The following is a 22,244-nucleotide window of genomic DNA, read 5'->3' as shown; positions in this document are numbered from 1 at the left end:
TTTTAAACCACAAACTGAACTGATTTGTCAGCATGGTCCATGTAATTGTTTCTTCAATATCCTATTCAAATATGTCTTTAATCTTTAACCTTATTTTTGATGCTAAGAAATTGTCTGATATTTTGTACCATGTCTTATGCTCCAGGTGAAAAGAGATCAGTGCAGGAACAGGATTGTTCTGATGATAATTCTGTTCCATGCTACCCCAACAATGGTCCTGTTCCATGCCAGGATGATCTGGAGGAGCGAAAAGAGCCACCATTGGATGCTCTTCAGGGACAATGGGCCCATTTGGGAGACCAAGAGTCAGATGAGGAGCCAGGTGATGATACAGATGATACCAGCTCTGTCACTTCCTCTGCCAGCTCTACGGCCTCACTGCAGAGTGGCCCAACCCGAAAAAAGAGCATTCCTCTCTCTATCCGCAACCTAAAGAGAAAACACAAGAAGAAGAGGACTAAGTTTTCACGCGAGTTTAAACCAGGAGACAGGTGAATGAATGTTTTTGATTTGTGAGTTCAGAAATGATCATGCCGTGCCAGATAAAAGTTGTAAATCATAGTGCAATACCTGCAGGTTCACCCTTAATATCCTTCAGTCCTAACTGACGGAATTGATCATTATGTTTGCTAATCGACAAACAATTCTAAATAACTGAATGATTTTCTTGACCTTAGGCATGGGTAGTGTTTTTATGTTGTTGTTTTTTTGGTGCCCAATTAAAAACCATTAGGAGATTAGAAAGTCCAGGAAACCATTGAAAAACATTTGAACACTGAATGCAGACAACTGAAGCAGTCAGCACTCGTATTATTTTTATGAGCCATGTCTTTTTTAATGATTTAGTCAAAACGAGTAACAAGCGAACTCTGTCTAAAAGTTGCTCACTTGGAGTAGTTACTGCAATAAGATCTGACCCAATGACTATACAGCAAATAATTTACTTTAGGTAATAAACATACTAATTAATGCAGGAACAGTGCATTTCAGTGCAATGTCATTATAATCAAATCATTAAGTTGAATTGCAACTAAAATTGTAAAAATTATGATTACGATTTCCATCCGTTTTGATCATTTTGTTTTGTGGTCCTAGGGATGCAACAAAGTCAAAATAGCATTTTGATGTGCATGCAGAGAGACTAAGGACAGTATAATGAAACCTTACCTTGTTGAGCTCTGTATCTGTTCACCTGTCTCTCATAGTATGGAGATGGCTGAGGAGACTTGTGGTATTATATCACTCTGGCAAAACAGATTTTTTTTTTAATGCCGTTGTCCTTTTGAAAATGTTCTTGATGTGCATATATATTATCTATGTCATTTATATCCAGCTCAATAAAAGAGAGCCAAAATGGATCATATTAACAAAACAAAAACACAAATAACACTCCTTTTTAATATTAGGGTGTGTTCACATTTGTAGTTTTGTTCGCAGCAGGAATCCCTCTGTCACACACACAAACGATCTGCTGCGAGGAGACGCGGTTCTGATGCCTGTACCTAACTGTGATGGCAACATCATGACTATAACGAGAAAAAAAACTATATGCGTGAGCACTCTGTCCTTTTTAGGGTCTTTGGTTTGTTTACATGTCTTTGCTCCGTGTTGCGTTCATATATCATTCGAACTGCACCAGAGTTCGTTTGGAAGAGGATTGAGACCCATTTTTTCAGCATTCTCAGTCCGCTTGTTTGGTGCGCATCAAGGTTCGGATGGCAGCGTTCACACATTCAAATTAACCACACTAACAGAGCAATCGCACCAGGTTTAAAGGTTGTATCAGCGATTTCAGGCCCAAACATAAATGATCACATTCATCTAATCTTTCCTAACGATCCGCTAGCTGCCCGCCCCATAAGCAGGCCGTCAAAAAAACGATCACGGTGGGTGCTGTGAGGTTTTGCTTTTTGCCACAAAACCTTACAACACTCACCCCCTGTCGGTGATTGGTTGGAACACTATTTATTTTGGTTTTGAGTGGTTGGTGAAACCAATTGTTTTTGTGTGCAGATCTCAGAGACTAGGCTGCCTACAGAGACGCGTTTTTTTTTGACGGCCTGCTTGCGCGGGCAGCTAGCGGATCGTTAGGAAAGATTAGATGAATGTGATCATTTATGTTTGGGCCTTTTTTGGGCCTGAAATCGGTGATATGTTTAATCGAACCAAACATGCCAAGTGTTAACACACCCTTAAAGACATATACGTGTTAATTGTTAAGGACTTGTTTTTTTTTTTGTTTTTTTTAAATAATTTTTATTTTGAACATGTAAATAAAAAAATATATATACAGACATGCATACATATATAAAATTAAAATAACAGCTAAATAAAGTCATGTACTTCTCAGCACAATCTTCCAAAATTATTGTAAGTAATTCAAATTAGAAATTCTCATGTTCAAAAAGGAGTAGGAAGAAGTTAATAACAAACTTTTCAGGTCCTACCCAATTTCTCTATTTTTATCCTTTAGTTAAATACAAAACAATTTGATGCTTTTCTTATACATACATCTTTACATACACCGTATATCTACCTACCTACTGTTCACATAAACCCATGCATTCACATAGATACAGATGCATACATACATGCATACACGCATCTATCTATCTATAGCAAATCAAATAATAACACCTCCATACTAGACTTAATATGTAGACCAATTAACCTATATACAATACTATCACTTCGAGTCCTTTTCGTACTCATTTAAAGGGGTGGTTGATTGCGATTTCACTTTTTCATTTTAAATAGTGTGTAATGTTGCTGTTGGTGCATGAACAGTATCTGCAAAGTTGCTGCGCTGAAAGTTCAACGTAAGCAGAGATATCGTCTTTTAAAAATCAGGAAGTTTAATGCCTACAAAAACGACTCGAATGGGACTACAACGAGATACCTCCCGGGTTTTATACGTAACTAACCCATAAATTTACATCAACCCTCCCTCCGGAATATGCAAAAAAGGGGGCATGGCCATATTTCTGCGGCTTTGTCGAAGAGGAAGAGTTATAGTGGAGAGCTGTAGCCATGCCGTCGAAAGTGTGTTATTTTCACCCAGCTGTCAGGTCTTCTGTGTTCAGGCTTCCTACGGACGCTGTAGTTCGTCAACAATGGCTAAAATTTATGTTTGATTATGTTCCTGGAAATTACAATCGTAATTTAGCTCTCTGTGCTGCGCATTTTACGGAAGACAGCTTCCAGAATCTCCACGAATTCAATGCCGGATTCAACATGAAACTGTTACTAAAACATGAAGCAGTTCCAACTTTAAAACCAGAGGCAGCAGTTGTTGGGCCACAACCTGTAAGTAAGACTTAATAATTTTAAATGTATTTGCATGTATAATTTCAGACGTAATGTTTTAGTTTTATCAAGGACGTAAACAAATGCCAGCACTGGCTTTAGTAGCCACTTAGTTATGCTATTTCGTGTGTCTATGACAAACGCGTACAAACATTTTGGACCTGAATTTGTAATTATGTACTAATTTTGTAAATGTATTTTCCATGTATGCTTTGACGTCATTTTTCGATTTGATCAAGAACCAATGCCAACGCTGTTTGTTTATAGTAGCCAGTTAGTTCGATGCTATTTTGTGTGTATAAGACAAACGTGTATAAAGTTAAAAAAATTATATGTATTATATGTATTATTATTTTTACAATACCTTTTGTATTTCTTTGCAACAGATGTTTTCACGTTCTGTTGGCATTTTAACACAGTTGCCACTTGTACACCTAAAAAAAACCCGATACACTGAGTAAACTAAGTTTTGTGAATAGATAAACGGTTGTTCATTATATCGATAAAACAATAACTTTAAAAAACGGTATTACTCAGTCATTTATTCAGTTATATTAAATGTTTAATCAGGAGAAAACCGTATCTCAAAAGCGTATCTAACAGCGTATCGAAATTGTTATAAAATAATAATAGAATAGAATAGAATAGAATAGAGTAGAATAATAATAATAAAAAAAGTACCATTCAGAAACGTTTTGTAAGAGCCGTGTTTGGGGAGGTTCTGCTTGACTCTCTTCATTGCCGCTTTCTGGGTCTGATTCTGGCTCAAACTGATACGGCAGTATTGACACCATTATTTACATTTGACCGAAGCACATGCAACTTTCGCCCATAAAGGTAATGGGCGTGAAGTTTCCGGACAACGTACACTACGCAGTTTAGCCAATTACAACACACCGGCCCAACTAACCAATCTGAGCCCATTGCCTGTTTCTGAGGGAGTGGTTTCATAGAATCAGGAAGTCAACCGGTCGTTCAAATGACAGAGGAGAAAGCAGCTTACAATAAAGGTGAAATTTATGAAAAATAAGGCTTTAAAAAAAAAAAACATGAAGACATGTTATATTGCACCCCATAAACACAATCATGCAAAGAAAAAAAGCAGTAAACCACTCCTTTAATATTTTCAGTTTAAATAGTCTTTTAAAATTACTCATTGTTGTACATGATGTTCAAGACCATGTTAATTGTTTATATTTAACACAGAATAATATTTTAAGACTTGCACCTCATCAGACGTGGAACAAATATTTTGCATCAAAATTAATCTGGCCTCTGGGACAGATCTCATTGAAGTCACATAAGCGTAATCCTGTATATGTAACACTTACATGCAGGTTTGAGCTTACGGACATGTTGACAACATGACAATTACAACATGATACAAAACCATTAAATCCAAATCCATGCACAAAGAATGGGCTCTGATGTTTAGATTTACATCAAATTGTTTTCATTGAAGTCGCAAAAACTGAATTGCATTGTGAAATGTTCATGAAATCTTTGCTGAAATGTGCAACACAATCTGTTAATCAGATGGTCCGATATTATGATATGACCCCTTAAAAGAAAGACTTAAAGTAGATCATATTTCTGTCAAATTAAATAAGACTTCAATTAGAATACACTTTTAAATGGTATGTCTGTTTGTGTGTAGGGTGGCAGTTGAGGTTGTCTCCACTGTAACCTCTGCAGATGTGATGTGGAAGGATGGTAGATTAGAGACAGGGATCCGCTCCAATGACCTGATCCCTATCCAGCACCTGGACAACCATGAGTTCTGCCCGGGAGACTATGTTCTAGACAAACGACGTATGTTCTTTTTTATAACACAGTTGTCATTTTCAATATGGCTCTTAATTGTGTCATGCCTTTGTTTGTTGGAGCATGCTTATGTATCAATAAAGTCCTTATATTAGGTTGATTACAATTGAATTGGCAAATAGGTCATCTAATCTAATCTAATCTAACTTGTTTAGATTTTGCACTTTACTCACTTAAAATAAACCCTGTTGATTTTGGCTCCTGCAGCCCAGGCTCTTCATGATCCAGGCATCTATGGGGTGATTCAGTCAGGTGATCATAAGGCCAGAACCTGTGTAATCAAATGGGTCAAGCTCAATGCTGCAGGCGACAATGTTGAGGTATTTTTGATATTGTCATTAAGAGGTGTTTGGGATTGTCTATTTTCATATTGTTTAACAAATTAATCTTGTATATGTAGGTGATTGGGGAGGAGGAGGACGTTAGTGTTTATGACATTGCTGATCATCCAGATTTCCATTTTCACACAACTGATATTGTCATAAGGATCGGCAACTCTGACACAGAGGACTGTGAAAATGAGGTACATATATAATTTTGCATAGAAAACTTTTCCAGGTTTATCATATTGCCAGTGTGCATTTAAGTTTGAGTGTAAAATGTAACTCCCCATTGTAATTTTTGTTATTCAATGCACCTAGTAATTTTTTATTTATTTAAAGTAAAACTTTTTATTATTTGATATAAGTGGACAAAATGACTTGGTGCTCTTTTAAGGTTGTTTGATAGTTCTATCTTTTTTTTTTTTAGCAATTTTTGAAATTGTCTCCATGTCATTTTCTCAACTGTCCATGTAGAGATCTGTTGGCCAAGTGTGCAGGGTGGATCTGAGCAGTAAAGTGGAGGTTGTGTGGGCTGATAATTCAAAGACTATTGTCCTGCCACAGGTATGCACCAGTGTGAATGAGCCATTCAATTTTAAACTGATAAAGTATTTGCTACTAAATATGCACACACCCACCGATGACTAATTTATTCTTTCTCTCTTAGCACTTGTATAATGTAGAGTCTGAGATTGAAGAAACATATTATGACTCTGCAGAGGGCAGTAGTAGTGGTGCCTCATCTGAAGAATGGGAAGATGAGAGTGATAGCTGGGAGACAGATAATGGACAAGTGGAAGAGGAACCAGGTGGTGGGGAAACCATCCCAGTCTCCTCCCCCAACATAAATGTCACTTCTGATGGCAAAACCCATGGCGTGCATGCTTCCACGACTACAGACTCACCAGGAGCTTTCTCCACACCTGAACTTCTTGGAGGTAATGAATCTCTTACAATTATATTGCTGGATTATTAAGGATCAGATAAAGTGAATGCGTTTTTTAATTTTTTTTTTATACCGTGGACTGCTTTATAATGCAGTAGCCAACTAATACCCCATATAAAAAAATAAAACAGAAGTCTTAATATGTATTGTTATTTTCTCCTTGTAATAAATAATAATAAAAAAAACTATAGAAATACAAATTATATAGGCTACACATTTGCATGGGCGTATTAAGAGTTAAAGCGTAGTTTATAGGCTAGCCTACTTGAGTTAGGCTTTGGTGCAACTGTGCTCAAGGCGATCCAAGTTCGAGTCCCAGTTCAAGGTTTTGGTTTCCCAAGCCAACATCAGTTTGTTGTCTAGTTTAATAATTGTCACAAATAAGAATGTTTAAAAGGTACAATTATTGATTCAATTCAATTTATTGAACACTTTTCGGAGCGTTTTTATTCATTGTCTGTCATTTTTATTAGTAGTAGGTTATGTTTATTTTTAATTGATAGGCTAGGCCTGCTTATTGACAACAACATTGTAAATATTTGCTCTTAACCGATGCAACACTGGCGTCACGTGAATGGTAGCTAGAACGATAGTGAGAGGTGAGACCGGAGTCATCATGTCAGCTGTGTGGAGTTATTTTTTACTAAAAGCCAAAGCCAAGTGCAATTTATGCAATGTAAGCGTTTCGAAAGGTGGAAGCAGCATTGGAAACTTCAACCACAAACTTGATTAAACACTTGCAGAAGCATCATGGAAAGGACTATGCTGAATTTATACAGGCACGAGTGCCATTAAGAAAAGTGTGCCGCATTTAAAAAAAAAAATGAAGCAGCAGTCATGTTGTGGGCTACATATTTCTTCCTTTAGGGGAGTAGAACATTTCTTGCACTGTTTAGATGGCTAGGTTAAAGCAGCAGTCCATAACTTTTTGTGATATAATGAGCGGGTACATTGTGAATCCAAAACCATGTTTTTGTCTTATCCTGAATCACTACGGTATACCTATAATAAGTGTTTATATTCTGACTATTTTAGACTGATTCGGGTTAACCATTAACAGCTTAATTGTTTAAGAGGGAGAAAAAGATGGTATTGGATCGTTATTGGCAGATACTCAAGGTTGTGGTATCAGTATCGGACATGAAAAAGTGGTATCAAGCGAGCCACCCCTACTAAATAGTATGCTATTGTTTTAATATAAAAATGTAAATATATATTGTACATTTTCAAGGTTTACATAAAGTCTTGGGACCGTTTTATTTATTTATTAGCCTACAGTTTTGCATAGAGTTTGTTTATTCCCTGTGCGATTTTATGTAAAATGAGGAATACAGAATCTTATTCTTATTCTTGCAACATTTAAATTTGTTTAGACAAATAAATTGCGGCGTCGCTGTGTACAATTCAAACATGAATAGTAAATAGTGCTAAATAAATTAAGAACAGACATTTTGCTTGCAGACCCACTGGATCTCTTTCAGCAAGTTTCTTTTGTCTCCCTCGCTGACAAGCGCAGAGTCTCTCTCGAAATTAAACATTTCAGGGAGGAAACACTTTATTAAAGGCTAGCATTTATAGGTTAACATTATTAAAGTTTATGAAGGAATTAAATAGTTTACATGTCGTAGTATTTTTGTCATAAAAGTTTATTAATTGTTAAATATTTCAAATTATAAATTCAGTCATAGCCTACTGTTGGATAATATTTGTTGCTTTCATGGTAGGCTAGATTTATAGTCTTAATGTAGGCAAAATAATTATGATGTAACAAATCAATGTGTTTTAGAACTGCAGGACACACAAATCTCTGCATTAAAAAAAAAAAACAGTTGCATGTGTTTGTTCGGGGTTTGAACCCATGTCATTGACATTGCTGACCAATGCTCTACCACTCGACTACAAACTGACTTTCTTAGAAATGCCCAAAAGTTCCCTTTTCCAATCAAGTAATAGAAGTCATAAGAAATCAACATCACAAAAACCCAAAACAAATCAAGAAAGTAAAGATAAGAAGATGGATGGATTTGGAGATGGAGATGGATCCTCCAAAAGAAATTGAAATGAAAGAGGATATGTACTCTCGTAGTCATAGTCCTTCTCCAAATGTTCGAAATAAGGGGCTTGTTGTACCCACTTGAAGCTGGATAAGCATATAATACAGTGGAATTGCTGTGGTCTCTAAGACAATATTGCAGAATTACGTTTAGCTGCGGTGTTTAACCCTCAGAGGTCGGCAATCACGCCGGCGTGATCTGCACGCTTTTTTCCTTATGAGTTGAATTGAGACCCCAAATACTCTTTTGACTTTGATTTTACAAAACAAGTTTCATACATCAATCGATTCTGTTAAATGTGTATTATTTTTGTGTAAACTCACAATAAAAACAAAGTGTTGTGCTTTTTGCCAAATAAAGAAAAATAAACACGAAGCGAGTTCTGCCTTCTCTCTGCCAGTGTAGTCCATTCTGAAACGTGTCCGAAAATGAGCAATAACTCTGTGAATACTCAGTCAAACAGACATACAGGCACACAGGCATGAAGCTTGAATTCTCCTCTTTTAAATTAAGTAATTTATATAAAAAACAAATATTCTCATCTTGTGAAATCTGTATTAAAAGAGAGCGATTCCAGTCGACCTCATTAGAGCTAATTCAAATGTAATGTGACTCCGCCCACGGAGAGCGCACGCTATTCAAACGCAAATGGCTGAGGTAATCCGCGCAATCCTGTGAACGCCCCCATCAGCTTGAGAAAACCAAAACACAAGTTTATTCAGATCATTACTTGTTTACAACGCAGCGCTGTGAGGAATAATGAGGAATACGAGGAATACGAGCTGAGGAATACTAGTAAGTTTTTCCTTCTCGGGTTTCTGTTTATGAATGAATGAACGGCATAGATGCGCGCTGTTTACCACAGCTGGCAAAAAACAATATTACGTGACAGTTCTCCATTATGGATGTGAGCGCTCTAAAAAAAAAAAGCACTACAAGACTTTCAAACTTTCACAGAGACCTCAAAACAGAAAGTACAAATCCTTTCTTTAAAACGAATTTCGTTTTGTATCAATTGTATCTTAATTTTAATATTTTTTTCATTAACAAATTTCCTGGATTTAAAGTAAATATAGGCTAGCAATCACTACATAAGGTGCTTGAACTGGACTCTCTCCTCTTGAACTAGCCTACTCGCCTCACATGTCTAAAAAATGTGAAACATATTTACAGAAAGCTGGTTCTAAACAAAACCATCCAAAACAAAAAACTATGTAGCCTAATAAATGTGCATTTCTCCGGTGCGTTCACTAGCCTACTGCGAAGATCGCGAGTCAAAAGCCTATCGTCAACTTCATCTTTGCCAGAAGTTAAATTTAAATCGCGTGTGTGAATGAATGATGATGTTTTAGCAAACTGTATTGCTATACTGAGATGAGTAAAAATCGACTGAAATATGTTGAAATAAAATGTAGGCTATTTGTATAAGCAACGTATTAAACTGCAAATTAACAATATGCCCTAATATTTCATGAAAACAAAATTACAGTCAGGCGAAATATGAAAGACAACATCTTGTTGACTAGATTTGGGTACAGTTTTTACTGTAGAATATACTGCCACGTCAAATAAGCTTTTGTTTAGCAATTTCTATATATAAATTACTATTTTTGTCAAAAATAAGTCATCAACTAAGATGTTAGCTGTTCCAATGTTGACTAAATTCAAACTAATGAATACATAGATAAAATGTAGGCCTATAATCATTTTTTTTACAAAGAAAGAGTACACTTGAAATATTGTTGAAATTGTAATTATTGTTGTAATTGTAACCTTTTTAATAAAATAGCAAAACATATTTACAAGATTAGGGCTGGGCGATAAAACGATAACGATATGTATCGCGATAGACACGTAATCAATATCAATAAAAAATGCGTTCGATAAAACGTTCGATAATTTTTTTTTTCCGTCGGAAGAAACCAGCAAGCAGGTTTGATTGCATGAACAAAGGCACTCACTCTCTAGTAACTAGATAAAACAGGAAAAGTCAGCTCGCCTGACTTGAAGTCTGACCGTAGTCAGACCAATGTCATCTGCAGATTATTCAAGACCGTCGTCAGTTTCTCTGTTATTCGCATGCTGATGCGCTGTTCTAGCGCGTGCGTTTCTCAGCGTGTACATGTGAAGCTCACATGCACTAAAAGCCTGTCTACCAGCGCCTGAATACTAAGTAATCTTTCGAGTCTTATTTTTCTCATACTGTTATATACACACAAGGTTTACATAAACTAGTCGGATATGTCTAAAGTGAAAGCAAACTTGAGAAAATTGAGAGAAAATCTGCTTGACAAATGCGTGTATAATAGACCCGTCGCGCGCAGCTCTTAAAGAGACAGTAGTAATAGTAAACACGCTGCCGCTTGTCCCTAAAGGGATAGTTCACCCAAAAAATAAAAATTATCTCATTATTTACGCACTCTAATGTTGTTCCAAACCTGTATTAATTGCCTTCTAATATTTTCTAATATTAATATTTTGAAGAATGTGGGTATCCAAACAGTAGCTGGTCCCCATTGACTTCCATAGGAGAAAAATATACTATGGAAGTCACTGGGGTACATCAACTGTTGGTCATTCTTCCAAATAACTTTTATTTTCAACAGAAGAAAGAAACTTATTCGAGTTTAAAACAACGTGAGAGAGTAAATTATGAAAATTAGAATTTTTAGGAGAACTATCCCTTTAATGTTAATAAAACAACAAAATGTAAAGAGAAAATCACTCACTGCTCTTGACTAATAACTTTATTAATAGCTTTAATAAGTATCAATGTATAATTTATAGAAAATAGAAAGAAATAGATTTATAGAATTTATAGAAAGAAGTCGTAATATTATATTTTTGCCATATCACCCACCCCTTTATAAAGCATTTATTACGTATTCTTTAATTTTGCACCTTAATGTTAAGAGATAATTGTTAAGTGTTCATTGTGATTTTAGACTTTTGAGTTTTCCATGGTCGTGTTGACATTTCTGCCTTTATAACTGATGGGATTATAATCAGAGGTAGGTTAAGTTTAAAATAAAAAATCTTTAAATGTAATATATTTGTCTCCTGAACTGGTCCTTATTTTAAATATGTTATAAAAAAATTCAATAATTATCGATATCGGCCGATATAAACACTTATATCGTGATACAGTTTTCAGCCATATCGCCCAGCCCTATACAAGATAGATGTAAGCAAAATCTTAAATGGTCAATATAAGTCTTCTTCTAAATATATCTTTTGTCCTTGCATTGTGGCTCAGTCAGTTTCACACCTGAGTGAATGGCTCATCATTATGCAGAGTGGTTGGGACATTGTATTCTAAGTTGTAAACCACTCCTCGTTCACGCCCCCCTCGCATATTGGCTTTCCAAGCAAAACCTGTTTTACATCAATTTAAATCAATGTATGGTTTTATGTGAACGATAAAGCAAGACTATTTTCACATAATTTTGAAGAAAAAATTCTAGGCGAGGACATCCATTAGTCAAAAGTCTTATTGACACATATTTACTATGTGTTTTGTGGCCTTATTTCAGAAATTTTAGTTTTTAGTCTTTTCAATATCCATGCATAAACATTATTCTCTCAAAAATGAAAACATGTACATACACGTGGCTCACATATTATTGTAGCCCTGTTTGTGCTTTATAGAGTGAATTTACACCTTTGCCATTAATATGTTTATAAGCAACTGAAAAAAGCACAAATGTCAGGGCATGTCAGAACATCTCAAGGGCCCCAAAAACAGCCCAGACCCCAGAGGGTTAACCCTCTGGCTTTTGCCTCCAGGAGACCCATCTTACCCTAAATTGCAGTGTGTCTCTGAAACAGTTTTCCTTTTTTAATATGTATGTATCTTCAGTGTCACATGATCCTTCAGAAATCATTCTAATATGATGATTGATGGTCAATAAATATTATTATTTTCAATGTTGAAAACATTTGTGTACAGATTTTTTTTCAAAATGCGTTGATGAATGTAAAGTGCAAAAGAACAGCATTTATTTCAAATATAATTTGTTTTACCATTATAAATGTCTGTACTTTAACTTTTGATCAGTTAAACTCCTTCTCGATGAATAAAAGTATTGATTTATTTTATTTCTTTCACCCAAAAATAAAATTAAAATTATTACTGACCCCAAACTTTTGAACGGTAGTGTTTAATGTTACAAAAGCTTTAGATTTCAGATAAATGCTGTTCTTTTGAACTTTCTATTCATCAAAGACTGTACACAACTGTTTTCGACATTTAAAATAATCATGAATGTTTCTTGAGCATCAATCATCATATTAGAATAATTTCTGAGGGATAATGTGACAGTGACGACTGGAGTAATGATGCTGAAAACTCAGCTTTGATCACAGGAATAAATAACAGTTTAAAATATATTAAAATAGAAAGCAGCTGTTTTATATTGGAATACTATTTTACAATATTACTGTTTTTGTTTGTATTTTTAATCAAATAAATTTTATATGTTAGGTTGACTATTTTATTAATATATTTTATTAAGGCTATAATGAACAGGCTGCGATGTCAAGATTGCAATGCTGGAATGTGTGTGTGTGTGTGTGTGTTTGGGGGGGGGGGGACACACATAAAAACATACTTTGTCATTTTGTTCAGAACATCATTCAAACTGCAAAGTGTTAACTTATATTTTTGTACAGTAGCAATAAAACACAACATTGTGCTTTTTTAAAATACATTCAAGCAGTCCGCCCCCGAAAATGAAACTAAAATGCTCATGACTGCACGGGCATTCATAATGGTGCTCGTCCTCAGCGAGGAACGAGCAGAACAGAGTCTACGTTTTTTAGGTCATTCCTCCTTCCATAGGAATTTATTGAAAACGCTCGCTCTGCTCCGCACCATTATCAATGTCCGTGGGGACGAACATATTTTACTTTCGTTTTTAAGTTAGCGATTAAAAAGCCCCCAGCGGTGTCACATGTCAGTTAACCGGTGGTAAAATATTCTTACCGTCACATACCTAGTATATTTTTATATAGATATAATAGGCCTACCTGATTTTGAACACAAGAGGGCAGTATAGCACTATGTTTGACTTTATTTATTTATTTATTGTTTAGACTAAACAACCATTCTGGCAGTTTTTAAACTTAAACTTCATTCTTAAATTGAAAAAAAAGAATAAAATGAGTTAAGTTCAGATATTTGTATACTTTTATATAGTAATAAATGGTGTATAATTAAATTGTTAGAATATATGACGTTTTTAGTGTTTCCTTTTTTGACATTACTTTAATCCCTCGCAATAGCAAAACCGTTTGAGATATTTATTATCCGTTCACAATTTAGCATAATTAATATATTTTTATCATGTTGAAAAAGTTTGGTGGGAATAAAATAAACCACTTAGATAAAGGTGGCTAAAAATTCAGAGGCTGATTTTGCAAAAAAATCCACATTCAGACCAAAATATCTGACTTCCTGATGGTCAGAGCTAATGACTTTAAATTAAAAAGTTGTCTGGGTCGATGAGATCAATAAATGAACTGAGTTTTTTTTTACTGTAGTTAAAACTAACCCCCCCACTTTTGTCAAAAGCATGTTGAAAGTGACAGACTTCCTGCTGCCAGTTGGTGGCGCTATAAACTTTGACTCACAATAGTTACATCCATCTAATCGGCCTCTTACCACGAACACTCTGCTGAAGTTTCATCAAGATCAGTTAATGTATGCAGAAGTTATTCCACTTCGTATTTCTCTTTTCTCGCCATAAATTCGATTCCTCGCCACGGCCAAACCGTTCGAGATATCAAAAATCCGTCCGCAATTTAGCATCCTCAATGACTTGACTTCATGCACACCGAGTTTGGTGGGGATTGGATGAATTCTCTAGGAGGAGTACTTCGCATTCCACAGCAAGCGTTTTCCAAACAACCCATAATAGCCGACTTCCTGTTGGGCTGGCGTAAAACTTGACAGGGGAAAAGTTGTTTGGCACGATGAGATCTATATGTGTACCGAGTTTCATAGTAATTCATGCAAGCGTGTTTGATCTATGGACCAAGTTTTCAGACCCAGTTCAAGGGGGCGCTGTTGAGCCCCCCTGCCACGCCCGGGTACCAGCTTCAGCCCGGCCCTGATGCCAGGGGGTTCTGACTTGTGTGCAAAGTTTCAAGAGTTTTTGAGCACGTTAAGGACCCCAAAAGCCCCTGAAACCTTGATTAACAATATAAAAGCAATAGTCAGATCCCCCTTCTCCTCACACACACAGAGACACAAAGAGAGGGAGAGAAAATTCTCCAGAAAATCCACATTCAAACCAAAATATCTCTCTTCCTCTTGGTCCGAGCTAGTTACTGTAAATTAGAAAGTTGTCTGTCTTGATGAGAACAATACACATACCAAGTTTTGTTGCTGTTGATAAAACTAACCCCCCTACTTTTGACTAAAGGTGGCGCTACTGAGCCATTTCACCACGCCCGTTTCTGAAACTTTGCACATGTCTACTGGATAATAAATGTGATGTGTCTGTCGAGTTTCATGCATTTTCAAGCATGTGAAGAGTCTCAAAAGGATCCGAAAAGAATATTAAAGTTTGATGCGTTGCCACGGCAACAGTATCTAAGATATCAATAATCCTTTCACAGGTCTACATCTGCCGTGTGTCTACATTATACACATAAAGTTTGAAGCAAATCGGGTAAAAATAAGAGGGTGATTTCAAAGCATTTTGAAAGTGACACACTTCCTGTTGCCAGTTGGTGGCGCTATAACTTTGACTCACAAATGTCACATCCATGTGATCGGCCTCTTACAACTAACACACAGCTGAAGTTTCATCAAGATCAGTTAATGTATGCAGAAGTTATTCCACTTCGTATTTCTCTTTTCTCGCCATAAATTCGATTCCTCGCCACGGCCAAACCGTTCGAGATATCAAAAATCCGTCCACAATTTAGCATCCTCAATGTCTTGACTTCATGCCGACCGAGTTTGGAGGCGAATGGATGAATTTCCTAGGAGGAGTACTTCAAATTCCACAGCATGCGTTTCCAAACAACCTATAATAGCCGACTTCCTGTTGGTCTGGCGTAAAACTTAGAGCACGAAAGTTGTTCGGCCCTATGAGGTCTATATGTGTACCGAGTTTCATATTATTACATGCAAGCGTGTCTGATTTATGGACAAGTGTTCGGATCCCGTTCCAGGGGGCGCTGTCGAGGCCCCCTGCCACGCCCGGGTACCAGCTTCAACCCGGCCCTGATGGCCGCGGGTTCTGACCTGTGTGCAAAATTTCAAGAGTTTTCGAGCATGTTATGGGCCCCAAAAGTGGCCGAAAGGTTGACAAAATAATAATAATAATAATAATAAATATAGCTGCGAGCAGCGATTACGGGCCCAAGCCGGTGGCACCGCAACCCCGGTGCCTTTAGTTACCTAAAGGCACCGGGGTGGCGGTACCGCCGGTTTTGGCCCTCCATCGCTGCTCGCAGCTATATTTATATATATATATATATATATATATATATTATACAAACATATATATATATATATATATATGTATATATGTATTTATATATATATATATATATATATATATATGTATTTATATATATACTGTTCAAAAGTTTGGGGTCAGGAAGATTTTTAATGTTTTAGGAGAAGTCTCTTCTGCTCACCAAGGCTGCATTTATTTGATTAAAAATACAAACAAAAACAGTAATATTGTGAAATATTATTCCAATTTAAAACAGCTGTTTTCTATTTTAAAATATTTTACACTGTAATTAATTTATGTGATCAAAGCTGAGTTTTCAGCATCATTACTCCCATCTTCAGTGTCACATGATCCTTCAGAAATCATTCTAATATGATGATTGATGGTCAATAAATATTAATTATTATTTTCAATGTTGAAAACAGTTATGTACAGATTTTTTTTCAAAATGCGTTGATGAATGTAATGTTCAAAAGAACAGCATTTATTTCAAATACAATTTTTTTTTACATTTTAAATGTCTGTACTGTAACTTTTGATCAATTTAATTCATTCTCGATTAATAAAAGTATTGATTTATTTTATTTCTTTCCCCCAAAAATAAAATTAAAATTATTACTGACCCCAAATTTCTGAACGGTAGTGTTTAATGTTACAAAAGCTTTAGATTTCAGATAAATGCTGTTCTTTTGAACTTTCTATTCATCAAAGACTGTACACAACTGTTTTCGACATTTAAAATAATAATGAATGTTTCTTGAGCATCAATCATCATATTAGAATAATTTCTGAAGGATAATGTGACAGTGACGACTGGAGTAATGATGCTGAAAACTCAGCTTTGATCACAGGAATAAATAACAGTTTAAAATATATTAAAATAGAAAGCAGCTGTTTTAAATTGGAATACTATTTTACAATATTACTGTTTTTGTTTGTATTTTTAATCAAATAAATGCAGCCTTGGTGAGCAGAAGAAACCTCGCTTAAAAATCTTACTGACCCCAAATTTTTGAACAGTAGTGTATATATATTATATAAAAATGTAATGGATAAGACACAGATAGTTTTACTTGCCTGACCTGATTAGAACAATGAAAAAACTTAAATGAAAAAATAACTTGGGAATCTCTAAAACGAGGGCGCGATTAAACAGTGGACACATAAAAACATACTCTGTCATTTTGTTCAGAACATCATTCAAACTGCAAAGTGTTAACTTATATTTTTGTACAGTAGCAATAAAACACAACATTGTGCTTTTTTTTAAAATACATTCAAGCAATCCTCCCCGAAAATGAAACTAAAATGCTCACGGCTGCACAGGCATTCATAATGGTGCGCGTCCTCAGCGAGGAACGAGCAGAACAGAGTCAACGTTTTTTAGGTCATTCCTCCTTCCATAGGAATTTATTGAAAATACTCGCTCTGCTCCGCACCATTATCAATGTCCGTGCGGACGAACATTTTACTTTCGTTTTTAAGTTAGCGATTAAAAAGCCCCCAGCGGTGTCACACGTCAGTTAACCGGTGGTAAAATATTCTTACCGTCACATACCTAGTATATTTTTATATAGATATAATAGGCCTACCTGATTTTGAACACAAGAGGGCAGTATAGCACTATGTTTGAATTTATTTATTTATTGTTTAGACTAAACAACCATTCTGGCAGTTTTTAAACTTAAACTTCATTCTTAAATTGAAAAAAAAAAAAGAATAAAATTAGTTAAGTTCTGATATTTGTATACTTTTATATAGTAATAAATGGTTTATAATTAAATTTTTAGAATATATGAACCTTTTAGTGTTTCCTTTTTAGACAATACTTTAATCCCTCGCCATAGCAAAACCGTTTGAGATATTTATTATCCGTTCACAATTTAGCATCATTAATATATTTTTATCATGTTGAAAAAGTTTGGTGGGAATAAAATAAACCACTTAGATAAAGGTGGCTAAAAATTCAGAGGCTGATTTTGCAAAAAAAATCCACATTCAGACCAAAATATCTGACTTCCTGATGGTCAGAGCTAATGACTTTAAATTAGAAAGTTGTCCGGGTCGATGAGATCAATATATGAACTGAGTTTTTTTTACTGTAGTTAAAACTAACCCCCCCACTTTCGTCAAAACCATGTTGAAAGTGACACACTTCCTGCTGCCAGTTAGTGGCGCTATAACTTTGAATCACAATAGCTACATACATCTGATCGGCCTCTTACCATGAACACACTGCTGAAGTTTCATCAAGATCAGTTAATGTATGCAGAAGTTATTCCACTTCGTGTTTCTCTTTTCTCGCCATAAATTCGATTCCTCGCCACGGCCAAACCGTTCGAGATATCAAAAATCCGTCCGCAATTTAGCATCCTCAAAGTCTTGACTACATGCACACCGAGTTTGGAGGGGACACGGCGAATTTTCTAGGAGGAGTATTTCACATTCCACAGCAAGTGTTTTCCAAACAACCCATAATAGCCGACTTCCTGTTGGGCTGGCGTAAAACTTGACCAGGTGAAAGTTGTTCGGCACGATGGGATCTATATGTGTACCGAGTTTCATATTAATTCATGCAAGCGTGTTTGATATATGGACCAAGTTTTAGAACCCCGTTCAAGGGGGCGCTGTTGAGCCCCCCAGCCACGCCCGGGTACCAGCTTCAGCCCGGCCCTGATGGCCGTGGGTTCTGATATGTGTGTAAAGTTTCAAGAGTTTTTGAGCACGTTAAGGACCCCAAAAGCCCCTGAAACCTTGATTAACAATATAAAAGCAATAGTCAAATCCCTCCCCCCCTCCCCTCACACGCACATAGACACAGAGAGAGGGAGAGAAAATTCTTCAGAAAATCCACATTCAAACCAAAATATCTCTCTTCCTGTTGGTCGGAGATGGTTAATGTAAATTAGAAAGTTGTCCGTCTTGATGAGAACAATACACATACCAAGTTTTGTTGCTGTTGATTAAACTAACCCCCCCACTTATTACTAAAGGTGGCGCTACTGAGTCCCTCACCACGCCCGTTTCTGAAACTTTGCTCATGTCTACGGGCTTATAAATGTGATGTGTCTGTCGAGTTTCATGCAATTTCAAGTATGTTAAGAGTCTCAAAAGCATCAAAAAAGAATATTAAAGTTTGAAGCGTTGCCATGGCAACATTATTAAATATATCAAAAATCCTTTCACAGGTCTACATCTGCCGTGTGTTTACATTAAACACAAAAAGTTTGAAGCAAATTGGGTAAAAATAAGAGGGTGATTTTAAAGCATTTTGAAAGGGACACACTTCCTGCTGCCAGTTGATGGCTCTATAACTTTGACTCACAGTAGTCACATCCATGTGATCGGCCTCTTACAACGAACACACTGCTGAAGTTGAATCAAGATCAGTTAATGTATGCAGAAGTTATAACACACTTCCTGTTTCCATTATTCGCCATAAATTCGTTTCCTCGCCACGGCCAAACCGTTCGAGATATTAAAAATCCGTCCGCAATTTAGCATCCTCGATGCCTTGACTTCACGCTGACCGAGTTTGGAGGCGAATGGATGAATTCTCTAGGAGGAGTACATTAAATTCCACAGCATGCGTTTCCAAACAACACTAAATAGCCGACTTCCTGTTTGGCTGGCGTAAAACTTAGAGCACGAAAGTTGTTCGGCCCGATGAGATCTATATGTGTACCGAGTTTCATTTTATTACATGCAAGCATGTTTGATTTATGGACACGTGTTCGGATCCCGTTCAAGGGGGCGCTGTCGAGACCCCCTGCCACGCCCGGGTACCAGCTTCAGCCCGGCCCTGATGGCCGCGGGTTCTGACCCGTGTGCAAAGTTTCAAGAGTTTTCGAGCACGTTAAGGGCCCCAAAAATGCCCGAAAGGTTGACAAAATAATAATAATAATAAATATAGCTGCGAGCAGCGATTACGGGCCCAAGCCGGTGGTACCGCAACCCCGGTGCCTTTAGTTACCTAAAGGCACCGGGGTGGCGGTACCGCCGGCTTGAGCCCGTAATTGAGCCCGTAATATATATATATATATATATATACATACATACATACATACATACATACATACTTACACACATACACACATACACACACATACATACATACACACACATACACACACATACATATATATGTATATATATATATATATATATATATTATTGTTCAAAAGTTTGGGGTCAGTAAGATTTTTAATGTTTTTAGGAGAAGTCTCTTCTGCTCACCAAGGCTGCATTTATTGATTAAAAATACAAACAAAAACAGTAATATTGTGAAATATTATTCCAATTTAAAACAGCTGTTTTCAATTTTTAAATATTTTACATAGTAATTCATTTCTGTGATCAAAGTTGAGTTTTCAGCATCATTACTCCAGTCTTCAGTGTCACATGATCCTTCAGAAATCATACTAATATGATGATTGATGCTCAATAAATATTCATTATTATTTTCAATGTTGAAAACAGTTGTGTACAGATTTTTTTTTTTCAAAATGCTTTGATGAATGTAAAGTTCAAAAGAACAGCATGTATTTCAAATATATATATTTTTAACATTATAAATGTCTTTACTGTAACTGTTGATCAGTTTAACTCATCCTTCATAAATAAAAGTACTGATTTATTTTATTTATTTCCCCCAAAAATAAAATTTTAATTATTACTAACCCAAAACTTTTGAGCGGTAGTGTTTAACGTTACAAAAGCTTTAGATTTCAGATAAATGCTGTTCTTTTGAACTTTCTATTCATCAAAGACTGTACACAACTGTTTTCGACATTTAAAATAATAATGAATGTTTCTTGAGTATCAATCATCATATTAGAATAATTTCTGAAGGATCATGTGACAGTGACGACTGGAGTAATGATGCTGAAAACAAAGCTTTGATCACAGGAATAAATAACAGCTGCTTTCTATTTTAATATATTTTAAACTGTTTTAAATTGGAATAATATTTTACAATATTACTGTTTTTGTTTGTATTTTTAATCAAATAAATGCAGCCTTGGTGAGCAGAAGAAACTTCTCTGTTATGTGCGCGCCACAGACTGCACGCACGTCCGCTTAGAGTTCCGCCTTTTGCCTTCCGTCAATATTACGTTATTAGAAAAATATTTTTTTAGAGAATCGATTTTTTGACATTTGTGAATCGATTCAGAATCGTCCACGTCCGCATCGCGATGCATCTAAGAATACATTTTTTCTCCCACCCCTAGATTTCATACAACAGGTTAATAAACAGTTACAATTAAGTCACTTACATTTTAGATGCAATGTTGACTGTTTTTGTTCTGTTTCAGCAGCGAAAATAGATAAACAAAGATCACGGCAGAACCATCACGCATCACGTGTTTTCTCATAACTAAACGATTCAGCATTTTTAACGAATCGGTTGACTCAAAGATTGAATGATCAATCCATAAACATCTGTCTTAATCATGATCGACTCATTCGAACGAATCGTTTGAACGAATTATTCAATGACTCGCTTATTAAGATGGATGCCTGGCGACACCTAATGGCGGTTTAGTGTTGTTTAAAAGCATCATTCTTTCCCACATGTGTGTGATTTGTGTGTGCAACATTATCATTATTTTTCTTTCACTATTATATTAGCGATTTAAAAGCACCCACTCGTGTCACACGTCGATTAACCGGTGGGAAAATATCCTCAGACACATACCTAATAAATGTATATTTAAATACAATATTGGCCTACCTGGTAAAAAGTTTTATATACTATTTTGATGTCCTTTTGGACACAAGAGGGCAGTATAGCCCTATGTTTGCTTTTTTGTTGAACCAAATAGCACTAAATAGCCTGTTTTAACTTTTTCATTCTTCTTGAATTGCAAAAACAGAATAAAATGGGTTTAGTTGTGATATTTGTATTCTTTTATATAGAAATAAATGGTATATAATTACATTTTTAGAAGATTTTTAGTGTTTCCTTTTTGGACATTACTTTAATCCCTCGCCATAGCAAAACTGTTTGAGATATTTATTATCCATTCACAATTTAGCATATTTAATGTAGTTTCATCATGTTGAAAAAGTTTGGTACGAATAAAATAAATAGTTTAAGAGGAGTGGCTAAAAATTCAGAGGCTGATTTTGCAAAAAAAATCACATTCAGACCAAAATATCTGACTTCCTGATGGCCAGAGCTATTGAATGTAAATTAGAAAGTTGTCCGGCTTGATGAGAACAATATACAAATTGTTTTTTCTTTACTGTAGTTAAAACTAACCCCCCCACTTTTGTCAAAAGCATGTTGAAAGTGACACACTATAACTTCCGCTAT

General features: G+C 35.8%; 1 protein-coding gene across 1 annotated transcript in view; it reads left to right on the top strand.

Moving 5' to 3' along the window:
- The window catches only part of ube2o (ubiquitin-conjugating enzyme E2O), a 335,090-nt gene that overhangs the window by 39,701 nt on the left and 273,145 nt on the right, over positions 1 to 22,244 (top strand). The window contains exons 10-15 of the mRNA XM_081381600.1: positions 146 to 491; positions 4,964 to 5,118; positions 5,338 to 5,450; positions 5,531 to 5,653; positions 5,928 to 6,017; positions 6,121 to 6,391. Coding sequence (XP_081237726.1) covers positions 146 to 491; positions 4,964 to 5,118; positions 5,338 to 5,450; positions 5,531 to 5,653; positions 5,928 to 6,017; positions 6,121 to 6,391 — 1,098 coding nt within the window. The remainder of the gene's footprint in view (positions 1 to 145; positions 492 to 4,963; positions 5,119 to 5,337; positions 5,451 to 5,530; positions 5,654 to 5,927; positions 6,018 to 6,120; positions 6,392 to 22,244) is intronic.

The sequence above is a fragment of the Scardinius erythrophthalmus genome, assembly GCF_964197995.2.
Source record: "Scardinius erythrophthalmus genome assembly, chromosome: 12".
NCBI classification, from domain to species: Eukaryota; Metazoa; Chordata; class Actinopteri; order Cypriniformes; family Leuciscidae; genus Scardinius; species Scardinius erythrophthalmus.
Note: the sequence above shows the minus strand (reverse complement) of the source record. Positions and strands in the feature narration are given on the sequence as shown.